Raw genomic sequence first — 20,816 nt, 5'->3', positions numbered from 1 at the left:
GGGCCTCAGTAATGAAGGGGAAAATGAACTCACAACACCCAGGCAAACATTATCTGACCAGGTTAAACTATCACAGATGTTTCAGAAACTTAATGTGGAGCAGCGCTCTATGGCCCAAACCCAGCAGCAGCTGGTTAATACTGTACAGGGAGCACTCGGTCCTGAGATCAGGGACGTGTCACTTCCCCAGGATCTCCGGTTAAACTGCCGGACTCTTTTTCTGGGGACAAAAGGGAGTACAGTTCTTTTAGAGAGGGATGCAAATTGTTCTTTTCCCTGAGACCCCATTCGTCTGGGGGAGAATTTCAGAGGGTGGGGGTGATTATTTCCCTACTTCGAGGTGCCCCCCAAGCCTGGGCGTTCTCTCTAGCCCCCACAGCCCCAGAATGTATGACTGTGGATGCATTTTTTGAGGCCTTGGGCCACATTTATGACAAACCAGACAGGGTTCGCTTGGCAGAGGACATGGTGATGAGCACACGTCTGGGTCGGCACTCAGCAGAGTGGTTCTGCTCTGAGTTCCGACGGTGATCTCCTGGGATGATGCTGCTCTCCGTGGACTATTCCGTAGGGGCCTGTCAGAACGCCTTCAGGACGCCCTGGCTCTGCATCCATCTCCTGACAGTCTGGAGGATGCCATGACCCAAGCCGTGCGGATGGATCGCTGGCTTAGAGCCAGAGGGGTTATGCACTCCGAGTCGTCCTTGTTTTCCAGTGGTAAAGAGGTGGAAGCCAGTCCTGTGCCTATGGAAATTGGTGCCACCTCGGTCAGAGAGAAAGAGAGGAAGCGCCGCCGTGAGAAACAACTTTGCTTCTACTGTGGGGAACCAGGACATTGGAGGAGAGATTGTCCAGTATGTCCAACATCCTCCAAGCCTACGGGAAACTACTAGGTCTGGGTAGTGATCGAGGAGGCTGCCCAGACCCCCAGGTACTTTTTTCCTCATGCCCTAAATTTCTACTTAATGTTGAACTGGTAGTAGACAACTGTCATTTTATTTCTACAGCCTTGGTGGACTGCGGTTCATCATTTAACCTGGTCAGTTCCAGTACCTTCTCCAGGGTCAAGATAGGGATAGTCAGGTTGGAGACCCCTCTGAAAATTGTGGCCATTGACTCTTCCCCTACTACCCGTTCGGGAATTCATTATGTTACTAACAGTTTTGTTTTTCATGTTCGTTCCTCCCATGTTGAGGAGATGAAATGTTTTGTCATGGACAACCTGCCCGAAGGGCTGGTATTGGGCATGCCGTGGCTTCAACAGCACAACCCAGTTATTGATTGGGAGAAAAGAGAAATTGTTAAGTGGGGTCCTAAATGTATTGACTGTGCCTATAAACCTGTGTTCTGTGTTACACCTGCAAAACCTGCCTGTGAGTCTTCTGTTTGTCTGGAGGGTATTCCGGAGTACCTCAAGGACCTGTTCTCTGAAAGCGAGGCCGAGGCATTATCCCCACATAGGTCATTTGACTGCACTATAGACCTAATCCCTGGGGCCAAATTGCCCAAAGCCAGTTTATTTAATTTGTCAGGACCTGAGCGTCTGGCAATGAAGGAATACATAACGGAACATCTCCAAAAAGGGCATATAAGACCCTCAGTTTCTCCGGTAGCAGCAGGGTTTTTCTTTGTTAAAAAGAAAGATGGTGGCCTGCGCCCCTGCCTCGACTTCAGAGAACTCAACAAGATTACTGTCAGGAATATATACCCCTTAACCCTGATTCCAGATTTGTGTAACCAACTTTAAGGGGCAAATTGGTTTTCCAAATTGGATCTTAGAGGGGCTTATAATTTGATAAGAATTAAAGAAGGGGACGAATGGAAAACTGCCTTTCTCACGTCAGAGGGATTGTTTGAAAATTTAGTGACGCCGTTTGGCCTCACTAATGCTCCAGCGGTCTTTCAAAATTTCATTAATGTGGTGTTTGCGGACCTCATCGGCTGCATCATTGTCATTTACTTGGATGATATTCTGATTTACTCAACTGACAAAGAGTCTCATTTGTTCCATGTCAAAACGGTACTTCAAAGACTCAGGGAAAACCAATTATTTGTTAAACCTGAAAAATGTACTTTTTTTCGTCCAGGAGCTAACGCTCTTTGGACTCATAATCTCGCCACAGGGGTTTCGGATGGATCCCAAGAAAGTGCAAGCCATTGTAGAGTGGGTCCAACCTCAGGACCTGAAAGGAATCCAGCGCTTCTTGGGACTCGCAAACTATTACCGTAGATTTATCAAGGGCTTCTCACAGATTGTGAAACCTCTCACCGATCTCACCGATCTCACATGCAAAGGGGCTGATATAAAAAATTGGTCCCCCTCAGCGAAACAGTCCTTTCTGGTTTTAAAAAATTGTTTTATGTCTGCTCCAATACTTGTGCAACCAGATCCGTCCTTGCCATTTGTGGTGGAGGTTGACGCCTCTGAGGTAGGGGTAGGGGCTGTGTTGTCTCAAGGGCCAGCTACCCTGACTAACCTTAGACCTTGTGCTTATTTTTCCAAAAAGTTTTCTCCGGCAGAGAGAAACTACAATGTTGGGAATAGAGAGGTTCTGGCAATTAAGCTGGCATTTGAAGAATGGAGACATTTTTTGGAAGGGGCAGAACATCCGATTACGGTCATCACTGATCACAAAAATCTGGAATATATCAAAACTGCTAAGAGATTGACCCCCAGACAGGCCCGTTGGTCACTTTTTGTTCCCGATTTCAATTCTCGATTACGTTCCATCCAGGATCTAAAAATGTGAAAGCAGACGCATTATCACGCAGTTTTGAACCATTGTCTGCCCCTGATCCTCCGTCATCCATTCTTCAACCTGGGGTAGTTGTAGCTGCACTGTCATCGGAACTGGAGCGGGAGATTATGGAGGCTCAATCATTAGCTCCAAGGTCCAGACCCGCTAAAAAATTGTTTGTCCCGCAACACTTGCGTTCTGATCTCCTGCGAGAGTTTCATGACTCTAAACTGGGCGCTCATCCAGGTATTGCTGCCACAGGTGAGGCGATAAAAAGAGTCTTCTGGTGGCCATGTGTGTCGGGGGAGATTAAGAAACATGTCACTGCATGCGGGGTTTGCGCACGTTCAAAGAGCTCTCATTGCCGGCCGGCCAGGGAATTGGTACCTTTACCAATTCCAAGAAGGCCTTGGACTCATTTGTCCATGGACGTCATCACTAACCTCCCTCCTTCTCGGGGTAATACGGTAATTTGAGTAATTGTGGATAGATTCTCTAAGATGGCACATTTTGTACCCATGACTAAATTACCGTCTGCAGAAGTCCTATCTCGACACTTCCTTTCTCAAATTGTTCGTCTCCATGGGGTACCTACTAACATTGTCTCGGACAGGGGGACACAATTTGTGGCTAAGTTTTGGCAGGCTTTCTGTAGGAAGTTGGGGATATCTCTGTCTTTCTCCTCAGCTTCCCACCCAGAGAGCAATGGACAGATGGAACGCACCAATCAGTCATTGGAATAGGTCCTCCGGTGTTTAACTTCCACGTTACAGGACGACTGGTGCGAGGCCTTTAACAGTCGAATAAACCAATCCATGGGTAGGTCACCATTTTTTATTAATTATGGATTGAACCCTCACTTTGGTGAGTTCTCACGGCTGGATTCAAGCTGTCCAGGGGCGGAAGACTCCGTCAGCAGAATAAGTGATTTATGGGCTAAGGTTCGGACGAACATTTCCAGAGCACAAGAGAAATATAAACGTTTTGCTGACAATAAGAGGGTTTCGGGTCTGACACTACAGTGTGGGGATAAGGTATGGCTTTCTACGCGAAACATAACCTTAAAATTACCTCCTGCCAAGCTGGGACCTAAATTCATTGGTCCTTATGTAATAACCGAGGTAATCAACCCAGTGGCATATCGTTAACTTCACCGTGCATCCTTGAAACTTCATAATGTGTTCCATAGGTCTCTACTCAAACCAGTAGGCTCAGTGGTAGAGGAACCTGGTTCCATACCAACTCCAGTGTTGGTAGACGGTCATATGGAGTTCGAAGTGCAAAACATTGTACAGTCTCGGTGGGTACGTGGTTCTTTGCAATATCTTGTACATTGGAAGGGGTACAGTCCGGAGGACCGATCGTGGGTACCAACCAGGTTAGTGCACGCTGATCGTCTGGTTAGAGCTTACCATGCTCGGTATCCTGAGAGACCTGGGGGTCCAGAGGCCCCCCGTTGAAGAAGGGGTACTGTCATGGTGTGTTTTGAGTTTTGGGTAAGTGGTGTAGGAGTTAACTCTGAGAGCCTCTCTGTGGATCTGGGGAGGGTTTTTATAGCTTCAGGGGAGAGCCGTCCCCTGTTGCTTATACTCCTATCTGAGTGTGCCCGACCCTGCTCTGTCCGTGCGTCACGCCAATCATTGTCCGTCTGCCTGATATTCTGACCCTGCTCTGTTACGATTTACGTCTCTGGTTTGCTGACTGTGTACTTGCTTAGCCTGTGCTGTGTATGACCCTTGGCTGTGTCTGACCTCCCTCTTGATTATCCCTCCTGTACCGCGCTTGCCCGTACTGTGTATGACCTTTGGCTTTGTCTTACCTTCCATCTGTATATCCCTCCTGTACCTCGCTTGCTCGTACTGTGTATGATCTCCATTTTGCCTGACTATGAGTTTTCTGTATAGTGTCCTGCCATCTCTGAAAGCAGGATGCTAAGCCCCGCCCCCTTGCAGTCACATGACCGTAGGTCCCGTGACTGCTTGCCAAACTTCAGTGTCCACAGGTCCTGTGCATCTGTACTTTCCGGCTTTACCTGTCCCCGGGCCCCCTACAGTGCGGGTGAGTCCCTGCTCAGCGGAGGCTGTACGCCGGGGCTGTCAGGATCCTGACAGATTTGCACCAGAGTGCAGCAGGGACTGGTATGCAACTTTACACAACTTAGACTGCAAAACAGAAAGGTTTCTCAGGCACCTACCCAATGGGGAGGAAGCAATATATACATAATGCCTCTCAGCCATTGGCTGGGGAGGAAATAGCAAATGCACGTGCTAGCCCTTAAGAAGGGTGGGAGTGTGCACGCACGCACCCTAAGGACATGGCTGAAGCCTGGCTGGAAGCTCTGCTGGGAGCATGCAAAGCATGGGGAAGGGTGTGAAATGAAGTGCGGATGAGTGAAATGACACGCCAGAGACTCTGCCTGTCAGAGCAGGGATCCGGCGTGGTGCTAACACATACCATACCCGTTAGGAAAGGGGTTTCTTGTTCCAGGATGAAGCCCTCTCCCTCAACCTCATGTTGGAGATCATGTTGAGATTGAAACGTAGGCGTTCTTTTCTGGCTTGACTTGGGTTTTCGTGGTGATATGGGCCATCACTTCATGCAAAGCGTTCAAGTACTGGGTTACAGTCTCACCATCCCCTTGGACCCAACGGAATAGGCGCATTCATAAATTGCGTAAGTCTGTGGTGTCACCGTACATGTCCTCTAAAATTCTGGTTACTTTATCCACGGTGTCACAGTCCCTCAGCTGTCAATACAAGACCGCTGTCATGCCCCCCATCTAGCGTCAACAGGATCAGTTCCGCCTGTATGGTGGGGATCATGGGGTAGATGCTTAGCATGCTCTTTAGTCACTCACCCAGTACCACAATAACAGATTGCTGCCCGTAAACTTTAGGAGATTGCTAAGCATAGCCCCCAGTGGAATATTTCACCTGGCAGACTCGATCACTGGCCATTTCTGTATTAGAATGTTGCATGCTGCTGACAGCGCCAAATGTAAGCAGGTGACTGAATGCAACAAGGACCGGGAAAAGGCGGAAGTAACCAATGAAACTGTTTATTTCCCAAGTGTGGTGGGAAATTGCTGCGGCTATAGCAATGGTAAACAGTGAAAAAAAGTTAATCACAAATGAAATCTACAATACAGGGTATACAATGAATCCTTAGAATGAACCTAACTGTTACAGCGGTTTCTGGTTAAACATTCTTATAATGGTCTAATAGGGGTTGCACTTCTAGTATCATAAGAGTGAGTCACAGCACTATCTCTTCCTCTAACACAGGCCTTAACGGGAATTCCGATTCTTTCCACTAGAGCACAAGTCCTCCTGACAAAGTCTAACAAGGCTTGTTGGGCCTTCTATGCATTAACCGGTTCCCATCCTGTCTGTTTTCCTAGCCCAGGCTAACCCCTGTACCGTACGTCAGTGCTGGAGGCAACAGCTTGGCTCACTTGCGCCTCTCGTTCACCACTGCAGGAGTCTACTCCAGAGCGAAGTGTCCTCACACGTCTTCTGGTTTGACCAATGGCGAATGTCCATCATGCCCAGTGAGGTGACGGCTGGGACCCGACTCGTGACTGGTGTTGTCTGGACTTTAGGTCTTAACTGACACAGGTCTGGTATTCGGGCATTAACCGGTGTCATCTGGGTTCTGGTTTTGACCGGCGCAGGTCTGGTAGTCGTGCCTTGTACAGATGCGAACTAAGAGTATCCACGTCCATATATAACCAGCAAATAAATTTGCACTCTGTAGTGCTATAGCATGAAAACATGAAATATATGAAATATGACTTGCATTACTGCTCTAGAAAATAGGAGAAATTGAGAAGGCTTAGCTTATAAATTGGGCAATTCATGTATACTGTGAGGTAGCGCTGTCATTTACTTAGGGGATTCTCGCTTGCAGCAAACAAAAACCAGTTCCGGCACAGATTTTCCATCAAATCATACAGTCCTTGCGGTTTATTCACGCCTCACAAACCTCAGCAGCAACAGAAAGTTCACTCAATAGCATTACCAGCATAGCGTCCATTATAATGCGTCACTCTTATTATCAACGTCCAGTACGCAGGCTCACTTAGCCTCACAATTATCTCACCCACGTCAGGGCTCCTCATGCGGCTGCAGCATTACGCACACGTTCGTTCCTTCCAGGGAACTCTCAGGCACACATCGCCATTGCTCCCAGCCACACGTGCTGTCTGGCAGGAAGTTCCATCTCTGCAGGACCTTTCACACTGGAACAACCAGGTCCCAGCATTCACCAAATGTGACCTACCCTGGCCACATTATATGGTCTATAGCCACACCCACCGGGTCATGTGACTATGACCTCATCACAGGTCCTTCACATCCTCACATAGTCTTTTACTACAGGCGTTTTCAGACACACCCCTGAGTGGGTTTGTAGGTAACTGGCCCACCCAACTCCCAAGTTACCTAGAGACTTCTCCCTTATACCTTGAAATAACACCTCAGCAATACCATTGCTGATCAATACGCATAACTAAGTCTCCATCTCAAAGCCACCCCCTTTGAGATACACAACCATCCTTCAGGATTCTGCCACTCATCCTCTCCCTTGGAACCTCAACACAGCGCCCCCTAGCAGACATAGTGGTTACTACACCACAGTACCCAGAAGCCGCGATAAGGAGATTCTCGTTGCTGGTGTTGGAATCTGTTTAGTTTGTGACTATCTGCCATTTTCTTGTGGTGTTCTGGCTGCTGGTCTTTTTCCTCTGGTGCTGGGTTTGTCTTGGGTCAGGTGCTTGTATCACTCTTTATTAACCTGCACCTGCCTCCCAGTCCTTGCTGGACAACAGTGTTAATCCGCTTGAATTCTGGCTTGGTGCTTTGCTTTGCCTTCTGTGTGTTTAATTTGTGCAGTGCTGGGACCTCTGGTTCTGCTAGTCTTAGTTACTGTTTTCTGTTGGTTTCTGCAGCCTTCTCTGTGTTTTCTATTAGGAAGTTACCCATTTTTGTACCCAGTCCTTAGATCTTTCAGGGTCCCCCCTCCCCCTATCTATAGGTCTTTGCTTGAGATTAACCTAGGATCGTCGGTGGGTCTATTCGCAAGGAATGGGTCGCCCACTCCATCGTAGGGTATCAGCCTAGTCAGTGCAGGGTCAGTTTTCCCCCTTCTACCCTAGTCCTGTGTTGCAGATCTGTAACAGCCTGCATTTATGTGTGTAGATAGGATCCTGCTATAATTAAAACCACCAGAGGCTGATGGATGGAGTGCTCAGTCAGAGAGCATTGGCCAATTTATGCACAAAGCATTCTCAATTTTTCCTATTTTCTAAAGCAGTAATGCAATTCATATTTCATATATTTCATGTTTTCATGCTATAGCCCTACAGAGTGCAACTTTATTTATTGGTATTCGGGCCTTGACCGGCGTCGTCTGTGTTCCGGAACTCGTCTGGTGCCACCTGGATTCTGATTCTTGGTGCGCTTCAACCAGTTGACTCATGCTTCCTGCTGTGGCCTATCACCCCATTTTCAGTGTCTTTTCACACACATGTCCAAACCGCTCTTCGTCTTGGCACCAAATTCTCCCCATTTTTAGTGCGCTGACCTTTTATACCTGGGAACTGTGTCACATGACCTGGTATTATTGGAACTCATCCCTCCTGAAACTCTCTATCTTCCAGTTGGTTCCGCAGGGTCCCGTTTGAACAGTAGATTTTCATCTTTTGTCTCACACGCTCTTACAATAACAAAGGATAGAATGATGACCTATGGGTAGTTATTTAACATCAGATTTGTGGAGGTCAAAAGTCCAGGATCCCCACTAATCAGCTACCACCAGCTCTGGCAGCGGCCTGATGTAAACAATGTACAGAATGGACCATCATACCATCCACTATTTAGCAACTTCTGCTGGGTAGTGCAGATCACCTCTTGCCATGGCTGGCAATAGCTGATTGGTGAAGAGTGCCAAGAGCCAGGACAAGGGCTAGGCAGAGTACACAGCCTTAGTACTGTGGTTGCTGTAAACCTAAAAAAAAATATATCAACATACCTTCACTTGCTGAAAGAACATTTCAGGGGTTTATGCACCCAAATGAAAATATTTCTTATGTGAATGCGTAGCCCCTTAGTCTTGCTTAATATTTGTAATCTTTTTTGCACCAGGATGTTTTTCTTAACTGTCATTTTTTAAATTTAGGCTTATGCAAAACACCAAGTGAGTAAACCAAAAATAAGAGATGGGATGGAAAAAGTGGAAATTTCTACAGAGAATTTCTTCCCATGCGAATGTCAAAGGACTAAGGTGAGAAAAAGTTTAATCTCATCGCAAATTGAAATTATCATTGTTACCGTATTTAAATACTATAGGAAATAAATGGGCTGTCTCAATATGACAACTGTTTTCCACGTGCCATATCTAGCAATTAAAGGGGTTATCCCGCCTTATGGTTTATGTCTGTAGTCACTCCATGTGAGTGCAGACTTGTGAATCCCCATATCGCATGCACTGCGTGCTGTGAAGTTTCTCCAGTGCTTGGAGTGAGTGGTTATGTGCCCGCAAGTAAGCGATTTTCATACTTCCAGCCATATTCCATCTAGACTTGTCTGGCCTCGCTCAATGCACTTGCATTAAGTGTGCTTAAGTGTGGAGACCTAGACACTTTATTGCTTGCACCCGTTTTGTGGAGATTTACGGTAGTTCCAAAAGTGTGCTTCTTCTTCTCATCTATATTGAACTGTTTTCTTGTAATACAGCACTTTTTGGCTGTGTTCATTTTTTAGTTGTGTAATTCATTTATCATAAGAGTCAAAATAGTTTCCCAGATGTACCTGATCACCCCCCACTGGCTCATAATGGGGGGTCAGTTGGGGTCTGTTTAAATGCTCAGTGTCAGACTGGGGTGCCAAGTGCTCACCAGTAATATCAACTCCAGGGCCTCACTTTTTAGCTACATGGAGATATGACTTCATCCTCATTCACAAATTTCTATAGCAATAAAATGCGTTGATTGTTGAATTAAAAAATGCTGCCTTTGTCTGTACATAGTGAATCAAGTGTACTGTTCCAAATACTGCTCATATGAGAGGGTGGTGGCCCACTCCTGCTCAGGGGCCCAACCGAGAATTCTCCTTTGGGCCTGTCCGAGCTTGGAGTTAAGCTCATCATACATTTTAGATGGCTGTTGGCTTGAATGATGGTTCTGCCAATTGTTCAGCCTGCAGCCATCTTGGCCATCTATCCCATAAATATGTCTGGCAGTGGTTTATCTCGGGGAGATCAAAAGGATCAGCAATCCAAAATTGGACGTACTGGATCCTTAGCTCCCCAATAGTCATCTGTTGGAGTCCCCACAATTATAGACTGACATAAGTCTAATGTGTATGTGGGGCTTTACACTGTAAATACATAATGGCCTGAGTCTCAGTGGTGAATCTGTAAATGTACTTCAGTGTGCTTTATACCTCTTGAGTATAATCAATTCTAAATACAAAGTGTTGTGTATAATGTTTTTTCATATGTAATGGAACTTATAATTACAACCCCAATTGCAAAAATGGTTGGATGCTGTTGCCATATAAAATGTAAAGGAAACAAGCATGTAATAATTTGCAAATCTCTTATAGCCATATTATATTCACAACAGAACACAGAACACATCAGAAGGTGAAAGTTAGACATTTTTCAATTTTAATTAAAAAAAATAACGCAACAATACATCTCAAAAAAGTCAGGACAGGGCCATGTATACCATTGTTGCAAACAAAAAGAAAAACTCTGGAGTATCAAATACCGTATATAAAATATATTACATTTACATAGTAACATAGTTTTGAAGGCTGAAGGAAGACCTTATGTCCATCTAGTTCAGCCTATTTTTTATAATACATCATAAAAACACTAACAAAGTGTGAAGGACATCGGACAAAAAGTCCAACACAGTTACACAAATTATAGACCGAGAAAGCCGAGATCATATAGATAATCCTATAACATCGCTGTTATTACAATATTACACCAGCATCAGAAATATAATGCAATTACTTATATGTGCCACTCTGGGTATACATACTCAACATAGTGCCATTATAAAAGTCAACCCAAAAGAAGCCTAGCAAAAAGGTCTGATACTAGAAAAGGTCTCACCCGAATAAGTCTCTGTAACTGGTCACACCATACATGGGGCTGCATGGTGTGACCAGTTACAGAGACTTCACACTTCGTTAGTGTTTTTATTATGTATTATAATATTCATGAATATATTCAATAAATGTAATATATTTTATATACGGTATTTGATACTCCTGAGTTTTTCTTTTTGTTTGCAATATTATTGGAGTATACCTGCTGATTGTTTTTAGTACGTATTTTAACTCCTTTTTCTGGAATTTGATTGTTCATATATACCATTGTGCAGCATCTCCTCTTCTTTTTACAACAGTCTGTAAACATCTGAGTAGTGAGACCAATTGCTGGAGTTTTGGGATAAGAATATTGTCCCATTCTTGTCTCATGTAAAATTCTAGTTGCTCAACAGTCCTGGGTCTTCTTTGCTGGAGTTTTCATTTTGAAGCATCCAATATGACCATCGACCTTGTCCCTTGTGGATATGGATTTATCCATGAACTCTGAATCTTTAGATGATTTTATGTAACTGTAGATGTTGGAATATTCAAAGTCTTTGCTTTTTTACGTAGAGGAACATATTTCTGAAATTGTTCCCCAAATTTTAGATTCAGTTGTTCATAGATTAGTGAACCGGTGACCTTTGTTTCTGAGAGACTCTGCCTCTCTAACATGCTCTTTTTATTTACAGTCATGTGACTTAGTTGAAAATTGACTCTCAAGATGCTTTTCATTAGTACCATTTACTTTTCTAGCCTTTTGTTAACCCTGTCCTGTCATTTTTGAGATGCCTTGCTGCCATCAATTTATAAATTAGTTATTTTTTCAAATGAATGGAAAAATGTCTAACTTTCACCTTCTGATCTGTGTTTTATGTTCTGTTGTGAAAAAATATGGTTGCAAGATTTCCAAATCATTGTATTCTTGTTTTCTAAACATTTTAGAAATAGATTTGGGGATCTTCAAGCAGATCAATGTTTCCATTGAATCTCTACCCTGCCCTGTGTACAGTACACGCTCAGTCAGGTGTTGTGCTTTCCTGACACCTAAGCTGCGCACCTCTTGGGGAGGGGGAACAGGGTGTCTGATTGGTGGGGGTCTCAGAACCTGTACTCCCACTGATCCACTTGTAATTTTATGGGCAGTGAAATATGAAAACAACATTACAAGCTTTAAGGCTGGTTTCACACTAGCGTTTTTTAGCGCAGCGCATCGTGCGCGTCCATGCGCATGCGTCCTGTGCCCCTATCTTTAACATGGGGGAGCGTGGTCTAGCGTTTGCACGCATTCGTATGCGTTTTCGTGCGCATGCATTTTTTGTAGCGTGCTTTTAGGCGCGCCGGACGCATCGTGTTGCGTTTTTGCTCCGTCCAACCTGTGTCGAAAAAACGCATGTGCACGGAATGCGCAAAAAAAAAATCACATTACAGTCTATGAGAATGCAGGCGTGTGCATGGACATGTGCACACCTGCATTTAAAAATCGCATGCGTTTTAAGAGTTAACATGACTAGAAACTGATTAAAACGCATGCGCCTAAAAAAGCAAACACATGCAAAATGCATGATGCGTTTTTTGCATGCGTATCTATTCCGCACGAAGAGCAACGCTAAAAAACGCTAGTGTGAAACTAGCCTAAGTTACTCTTTTTAAAGCGAATCTGTCATTAGGATTTTTGCTAAGTAAACTACAGGCATTGTCAGGTTGTTGCTGTTACACTGATTAAAATTATACCTGGGTTGAAGAAATTTGTCTTATGGTTCTTGTTTAATCTTTGTTTGCCGTTTTAAGTTAATGAGATTCTTGTGCTTCGGGTCGAGTCTGTGGGCAGGTCTTTTTTTGATTCTCTGGCTCATAGTCGTCATTTTCAATGATAAGTCCTTGAACCTTCAGTGACCCGCCTCCTAATTTAAATATTGCGCTTGTGCAGTTAATATTGTGGTCTTTAGAAAAAAAGTAACTCAAGCAAAATGGCACCAGCACATGCGCCGTAGCATCTATTGCTTGCTGAAAGATGCTACTGCGCATGCACTGCTGGTGGCGCCATTTTGCTGAAGCCAAATTTTTATCCCTCCAGCAAAATGGCACCGACGGTGAATGCGCAGTAGCATCTATTTGCAAGGGATGCTGTCACTTGTGGGTGGAGCTTGTGCAGATTGAGAGCATCGCTTGCTGATAGATGCTACTGCACATGCGGCGGGCTGGTGCCATTTTGCTTGGGCCAATTTTTTTTCTTCCAGCAAAATGTTGGCGCATGCACAGCAGCATCTATCTGCAAGTGATGCTCTCATTTGTGGGCAGCGCTTGCGCAGATTGAGAGCATCGCTTGCCATTAGATGCTACTGCTCTTGCACCACTGCCATTTTGAAGCAAAAAAAGTATGACTCCAGCAAAATGGCGGCAGCATGTGATAGATGCTACTGTACATGTGTCGTTGGCACCAATTTGCTAGAATTACATTTATTTATTTTTTTAAAGACCACAATATAAACTGTGCAAGCGTAGTATTTAAGATAGGAGGCAGGTCACTGAATATCCTCCATATGGTATAATGCACACCTCATAGTCCTCCACATAGTATAATGTGCCCCATACGCCTCCATAATGGTATAATACACTCCCCATATTGCTCTATACAGTACAATGCACACCATGTAGTGCTCCATGTAGTGCAATGCAGCCCCCCACAGGAATATAATTCAGCCCCTATAGTCTTCCACTATTATGGCCACCACATACTCACTGATTTAAAAAATAAATAACTGCAATACTCACCTCTTCTCGTTTTGTTCCCCGCTGCAGCACGTCTCCTCACCTCAACAGCTCCACTGCCCGGCAAAGCATGGTATGCGATGATGTCATTGCACCCGCTGTGTCAGATGCGGAGGGGGGGATAATGGGAGGGGGAGTGTCATGTGACGCCCTCTGCTCAATCATTGCTTTCAACTGTATCGGCATCTATGATGCAGGGGGGCACTAGCACCAAGCCCCCATGACTCACAAACCCCTTCAGAGGCCACATGGTTTGCAGCTATTTGCGACATGCCACTGGCTGGGGGCCCCTGGGGTAGTGGGGGCTCTAAGCAGATGCCAAGACTGCCTACCCCAAATGACGGCCCTGCTTGTAGTTTACTTAGCAAAATCAAACCCTGATGACAGGTTCGCTTTAAGTTTGTCAAAGCAGAAACGTAAGCAAAATTACCAGGAATGAAAAGCTCTGCATGAGACACAGTCTGATCAATGACAGAGAAGAGAGAGAATGCACAATTGGGTCATGCTGGTATTTGAGGGTTGATACAGCTGCTAAATAAAAGAAAGTAAGCAAAAAGTATCAAACTAATTGTGCACTTCTAGTTAAAAATCTGACTCCTTTTTTTTCATCTTGCAGGTCAAGGATGAGCTTTGACGTGAACAGATGCTTCACAGGGGCCTTCTTTTCTCCACAGAACACTATATGGAGTTTGGAGGATTTATATGGCAGTGACTATTTCGTATTCTTTTACTGCATTTGTTACAGCACAGTGCTGCCACACATCACACAATAATATTCTGTCCTATTAGAGAAAATGTTCTTTTAAGTCAGTGTTCCTGTTTTTACCTTTTAAAGTGAATGCCTGAACTTCTTCCACAGAAATTTATGCCATATTATACCGTATATTATTGCATTGCGAGACTCAACTACACAAATACTCGGCTGCTTTTCACAGAATTTAGATGAAATTCATCTGCCTGATGTATGACAGTTTGGTTGTATGACTGATTTCTGCCACAATAAACATTGCTGATAAACATTGCCAAATGCTGTCATCTTTAAAAGGTGATACAAGTGTCTAGAGCAGGGTTCCCCCAACTCCAGTCCTCAAAAGCCACCAATAAGTCATGTTTTCAGGATTTCCCTTAAAATTGCACAGGTCTGCTCACCTGCTCAGGCAATAATTCCACCTCCTGGGCGATACTAAGGAAATCCTTAAAACCTGACCTGTTGGTGGCTCTTGATGACTGGAGTTGGGGAACACTGGTCTAGAGCATGGCATTTTCTAATGTCTGATTTAGCTGCATTTATCGGTTTACACCAGGAACATCAGATTATTGGAACAAAACAAGGTAATTGACATTTTCAACAGGCTGGTGGGCAGTAATCCTGGAAGATCACCAATCATCTACTCTGGCCAGCATTAATCTCCTGTCTGTCTTCCTTTAACTGTCCTGACATTATTTCGCTACTCCTTCATTGGCTAGTCCTTTTCCTCACAATCATAATCTTACGAGACTACTCCCGTTAATGCAAAAAGAGAAGGTAGACCAGCTCACCTGCTGCAGCGTGTGTCTGCTCGGACTCCAAGAGGACCAGCTTGGAAAGACTGAAGAAAAAAAGCGAATGTGTAGTCCAGCTGATAGAAAAGGCTGTTTATTCAAAATCTATAAAATGACATGCCGCGTGAGCTCTGATAAAGAACACACAGGGTGTTCGAAACGCGTTTCTGTGTTACCGCATTTTCCTCTGCGGCATGTCATTTTATGGATTTTGAATAAACAGCTTTTTCTATCAGCTGGACTACACATTCCCTTTTTTACTCCCATGAATGTTGGACTGACTTCATATGAACACAAGACTATCTGATGTTGCCCACTGCCTGTTAAGGGAATTGTACCATGAACAACGTACATTTTAACCCCTTCACACAAAGGCAGATTTCTGTTTTTTCATCTTTGTGTTTTCCTTCCAAGAACCATAACTTTTTTATTTTTCTGTCCACATAGCCATATATATGTGAATCTAATGAATATGTAGAGTCCCTGTGGGTGGAGACAAGGGGAGGGGGAAAAAAAAATTACGGGGGTTTGTTATAAGTATCCAAAAATAATGGAAGCAACGGAGAATATCCTCGTAAATCAAATATATGAAGCGGCGACTCAAGGAGAAGTCATTATTATGGGGGGCTTCAACTACCCTGAAATACATTGGGGAACCGAAACCTGCAGTTCCAGCAAAGGTAATCGGTTTTTGACAACTATAAGCGACAATTACCTTTCACAACTGGTTCAGCACCCAACAAGAGGGGGGGGCACTGCTAGACCTAATATTAACCAACAGGCCAGACCGCATATCAAATGTAAGGGTTGGGGGTCACTTGGGTAATAGTGATCACAAAATAATAAGTTTTTATGTATCCTTTAATAAGATGTGTAGTAGAGGGGTTACACGGACACTAAACTTCAGGAAGGCAAATTTCCAACAGATGAGAGATGATCTTGGTGCAATTAACTGGGACGATATCCTGAGACATAAAAATACACAAAGAAAATGGGAGACGTTTATTAGCATCCTGAATAGGACCTGTGCACAATATATACCGTATGGGACTAAACATGCGAGAAATAGGAAGAAACCACTATGGCTAAATAGAGCTGTAAGGGGCGCAATAAGAGATAAAAATAAAGCATTTAGGCTGGTTTCACATTTGCGTTAAAACAACGCTGCGCCCTGCGTCGTTAAGCCCCGCCCCGAGCCGGCTCCCTGCCCGCCCCATCCGGGATCACCGCCTACTTTCGCATTTGCACGCATGCGATCGGCGCACCCTATCTTTAGCATAGGGTGCGCAGATCATGCGCTGCCAGTGTGAAAGTAGCGTGCTGCGCACTCTTGACGGTGCGCCGTGCGCGCCGAAATGCAACGTGCTGCATTTCGGCGCGCACGGCGCACCGTCAAAAGTGCGCAGCACGCTACTTTCACACTGGCAGCGCATGATCTGCGCACCCTATGCTAAAGATAGGGTGCGCCGATCGCATGCGTGCAAATGCGAAAGTAGGCGGTGATCCCGGATGGGGCGGGCAGGGAGCCGGCTCGGGGCGGGGCTTAACGACGCAGGGCGCAGCGTTGTTTTAACGCAAATGTGAAACCAGCCTTAGAGAATTAAAGCAAGTAGGTAGTGATGAGGCATTAAATAAATACAGAAGATTAAATAAATTCTATAAAAAGCAAATCAAGATAGCAAAGATTGAGACAGAGAGACTCATTGCTCATTGCCAGAGAAAGTAAAAATAATCTCAAAATATTCTTTAACTACATAAATAGTAAGAAACTAAAAAATGATAGTGTTTTCCCCCTTACAAATAGTCTGGGTGAAATGGTGGATGAGGATGAGGAAAAAGCCAATATGCTAAATGACTTTTTTCAACAGTATTTACACAAGAAAATCCCATGACGGAAAACATGATCAGGGATAACAAAAATTCTCCTTTAACTGTCACCTGCTGAACCCAGCAGGAAGTACGGTGGCGTCTTAAAATCACTAAAGTTGACAAATCCCCGGGCCGGATGGGATACACCCTCGAGTACTGCAGGAATTAAGCACAGTCATAGCGAGACCATTATTTTTAATCTTTAACCCCTTAGTGACAGAGCCAATTTGCTACTTAATGACCAAGCCAATTTTTACAATTCTGACTACTGTCACTTTATGAGGTTATAACTCTGGAACGCCTTAATGGGTCCCGTTGATTCTGAGAGTGTTTTCTCGTAACATATTGTACTTCATGTTAGTGGAAATGTTTACAATTTTGTAATTTTCAAACTTTTAAATTTTATGTCCTTAAATCAGAGAGATGTGTCACACAAAATACTAATACATAACATTGTCCACATGTCTACTTTACATCAGCACAATTTTGGCAATAATTTTTTTTTTTTAGGAAGTTATAAGGGTTAAAAGTTGACCAGCGATTTCTGATTTTTACAACAAAATTTACAAAACCATTTTTTTTAGGGAACACCTCACTTTTCTAGTCACTTTGAGGGGTGTACACGATGGACAATCCCAAAAGTGACACCATTCTAAAAACTGCCCCCCTCAAGGTGCTCAAAACCACATTCAAGAAGTTTATTAACCCTTTATGTGCTCCACAGGAACTGAAGCAACATGGAAGGAAAAAATGAACATTTAACTTTTTTCACAAACATTTTACTTCAGAACCAATTTTTTGATTTTCACAAGTGTAAAAAGAGAAAATGAACCAAAAATTTTTTGTGCAATTTCTCCTGAATACGCTGTTACCTCATATGTGGGGGTAAACCACTGTTTGGGCACACGGCAGAGCTCAGAAGGGAAGGAGCGCCATTTGACTTTTTCAACGCAGAATTGGCTGGAATTGAGATTGGTTGCCATGTCGCGTTTGGAGAGCATCTGATGTGCCTAAACAGTGGAAACCCCCCACAAATGACACCATTTTGGAAACTAGACCCTCCAAGCAACATATCTAGGTGTGTGGTGAGCACATGCCCCGATTCCACCCCCCAGATAGGCCTCTGCCAGTAAGCTTAACCTCTACTGTGGGTAAAATCCTGGAGGGTTTTCTAAGAGATGCTATGCTGGAGTATCTGTAGAAGAATAACCTCATGATCCAATATCAACATGGGTTTACGAGGGACCGTTCCTGTCAGACTAATCTGATAAGCTTCTATGAAGAGGTAAGTTACGGACTGGACCAAGGAAACACAGTGGACGTGGTGTATATCTGTAATGAATGGAAGCGGAGGCAGAGATGGTGAAGTTCACATTCGTTTTTTATTTTTAAAGTGGAACCTCGGGACCACGGTCCGGGGGGCTCCGAAGGGGGCGTGACTAGTGAGCCTCGGGTACCCGTCGTAAAGCCCCTCAGACAGGGCCAGAATGGAATACCCAGAGGACACAGGTGCTACCTCCAGTTAGACCCCGGACACGTGACAGCTGGGACCAAAAGGGATAACAGTAGTTACAGCAGAGTCCGTAATGAGACGGGTCCTGGATCCAGGTAGTTGGTAGGGTGTTGGTTCCAGTGACCTTCACATAGTCCTCGGACTCAGATGGCTGTTGGCGGAACGGGATGGCTTTCGCCCAGATGGTTGCTGATATAATCAGGGTGCACAGGATACTGATACTCTTTGGAGACATATAGCTTTAGAGAATGCACAGAGACTGCAGACGCAGCGCAGACAGGTTAGCAAGAGAACCGGATGTAGCAATGATTGATACTCATTGCTCCAGCACTCTCCCTATGGAGGAGAGGCCAGAAATAGCAGCCAGTGCACTGCCATTGGTTAATTGGACTTTTTGAAAAATGCACACTGTCCCTTTAAGAAGGCAGGAGAGTGGGCGGGCGTGCCCTAATAGCTTTAGTTACAGATCTGCCGACAGAACACCAGGAGGTGGAGGCAGGAGGGACACCTGAATGTAGAGCAGCAGCATGAGACCCAGAGGAAGCCGGCTGCTGCCTAAGGACAGCGTGCAAGGCTGGAGGTGAGTGCCCAGAGCGAGGGGCAGCGGCAGACCTGGACGCAGCACCAGGACGGGGACCAGGTGTAACAGTGGCAGACCTGGGCGCCGCGTCAGGACAGGGACTGGGTGTTACAATATGGACTTTTCAAAAGCTTTCGATACTGTGCCACACAAAAGATTGATACATAAAATGAAAACAATGGGGATAAGGGAAAATATGTGTATGTGTAAGTGGGTTAAGAGCTGGCTCAGGGATAGGAAGAAAAGGGTGGTTATTAATGAATGGAGCACACACTGATTGGGTCACAGTAAAGGGGTACCACAGGGGTCGGTCTTGGGCTCGCTTCTTTTTAACATATTAATGACCTTGTAGGGGGCATACAGAGTAGAATTTCAATATTTGCAGATGACACTAAACTCTGCAGGTAATCAATACAGAGGAGGACAATTTTATTGTCAGGAACACCGCACTGCACTCGCTCACTGAGCCAGTGCGCGTGTCCTGAGTACAAAGACTGCACAAAGATACCTGTGGAGCAGGCAGCAGTGGTGACAATGCATGCTCCAGGACCTGAATCACGTGACTGCTGGGGGCATGGCCTAAGCTCCACAGAGCTAGGAGCTGCAGGGAAACTCCTAGAAAGGTAACTACAGGACAATGTTACCAATGGGCATAGACAGAGACAGAAACCAGATCAAGCCGAGGTCAAAGCACGAGATAGCAATACAGTACCAAAGGATTAGTCAGAATGGATAGTCAGGACGTAGCAATAGATCATAAAGCCAGAATTGGCATTAGACGGTACAATAGGGGTAAACTGTAACGGAGTAGCGATAGCCAAGCCAGGAGGTCAGAACCAGAAAAGACAATAGTACAAAAATGAGAGATGGAGTACAGAGTGAAGGAACAAGCCGGGTCATACACGGGAAGCAAAACAAACAACGCAGAGTACACGCACACCAGGGGTCAGACACACCAAAACAGCAGTATAACTGACAGAGAATGCTAGTTTGCAGTGAGTATAAATACTCCTCCCAGATCCAGAGAGAGGCCGGCAAAAGTTAACCCTGTGAGAACAGGACATTAACCATGTCCTAACCATGACATTTATATTACAGGAGGATTTATGTAAACTAGAAGCTTGAGCTGATAAATGGCTAATGAGCTTTAATGGGGATAAATGTAAGGTCATGCACTTGGGTAGAACGAATAAGATGTATAATTATGTGCTTAATTGTGAAACACTGGGCAAAACTGTCACTGAAAAAGACCTGGGTGTGTGGGTGGACGACAAACTCACATTTAGTGGCCAGTGTCAGGCAGCTGCTGCAAAGGCAAATAAAATAATGGGATGCATTAAAAGAGGCATAGATACTCATGAGGAGAACATAATTTTACCTCTATATAAGTCACTAGTGCGACCACACTTAGAATACTGCGTATAGTTCTGGTCTCCGGTGTATAAGAAAGACATAGCTGAAATGGAGCGGGTGCAGAGAAGAGCGACCAAGGTTATAAGAGCACTGGGGGGGTCTGCAATACCAAGACAGGTTATTACACTTGGGGTTATTTAGTTTTAATGTATAAATATATGAGGGGACAGTACAAAGACCTTCCTAATGATCTTTTCACTCCTAGACTTGAGATGGGGACAAGGGGGCATCCTCTACATCTGGAGGAAAGAAGGTTTAGGCTGTGTGCACACATTGCGGATTCTCCC

The 20,816-nt window shown here is 44.7% G+C and overlaps 2 protein-coding genes across 3 annotated transcripts in view; both read left to right on the top strand.

Moving 5' to 3' along the window:
- POGLUT2 (protein O-glucosyltransferase 2) overlaps positions 1–14,633 on the top strand; it is a 189,346-nt gene extending 174,713 nt beyond the window's left edge. For both annotated transcript variants that reach the window (XM_073569487.1, XM_073569488.1), the window contains 2 exons: positions 8,916–9,020; positions 14,229–14,633. In XM_073569487.1, the coding sequence (XP_073425588.1) occupies positions 8,916–9,020; positions 14,229–14,246 (123 nt within the window). In that variant the 3' untranslated portion in view covers positions 14,247–14,633. The remainder of the gene's footprint in view (positions 1–8,915; positions 9,021–14,228) is intronic.
- Positions 1–20,816, top strand: part of TEX30 (testis expressed 30) — a 151,373-nt gene that overhangs the window by 79,561 nt on the left and 50,996 nt on the right. The window lies entirely within an intron of this gene.

This window comes from Dendrobates tinctorius, unplaced genomic scaffold (genome assembly GCF_039654945.1).
Source record: "Dendrobates tinctorius isolate UK_male_01 unplaced genomic scaffold, ASM3965494v1 ptg000026l, whole genome shotgun sequence".
Lineage (NCBI taxonomy): Eukaryota > Metazoa > Chordata > Amphibia > Anura > Dendrobatidae > Dendrobates > Dendrobates tinctorius.
Note: the sequence above shows the minus strand (reverse complement) of the source record. Positions and strands in the feature narration are given on the sequence as shown.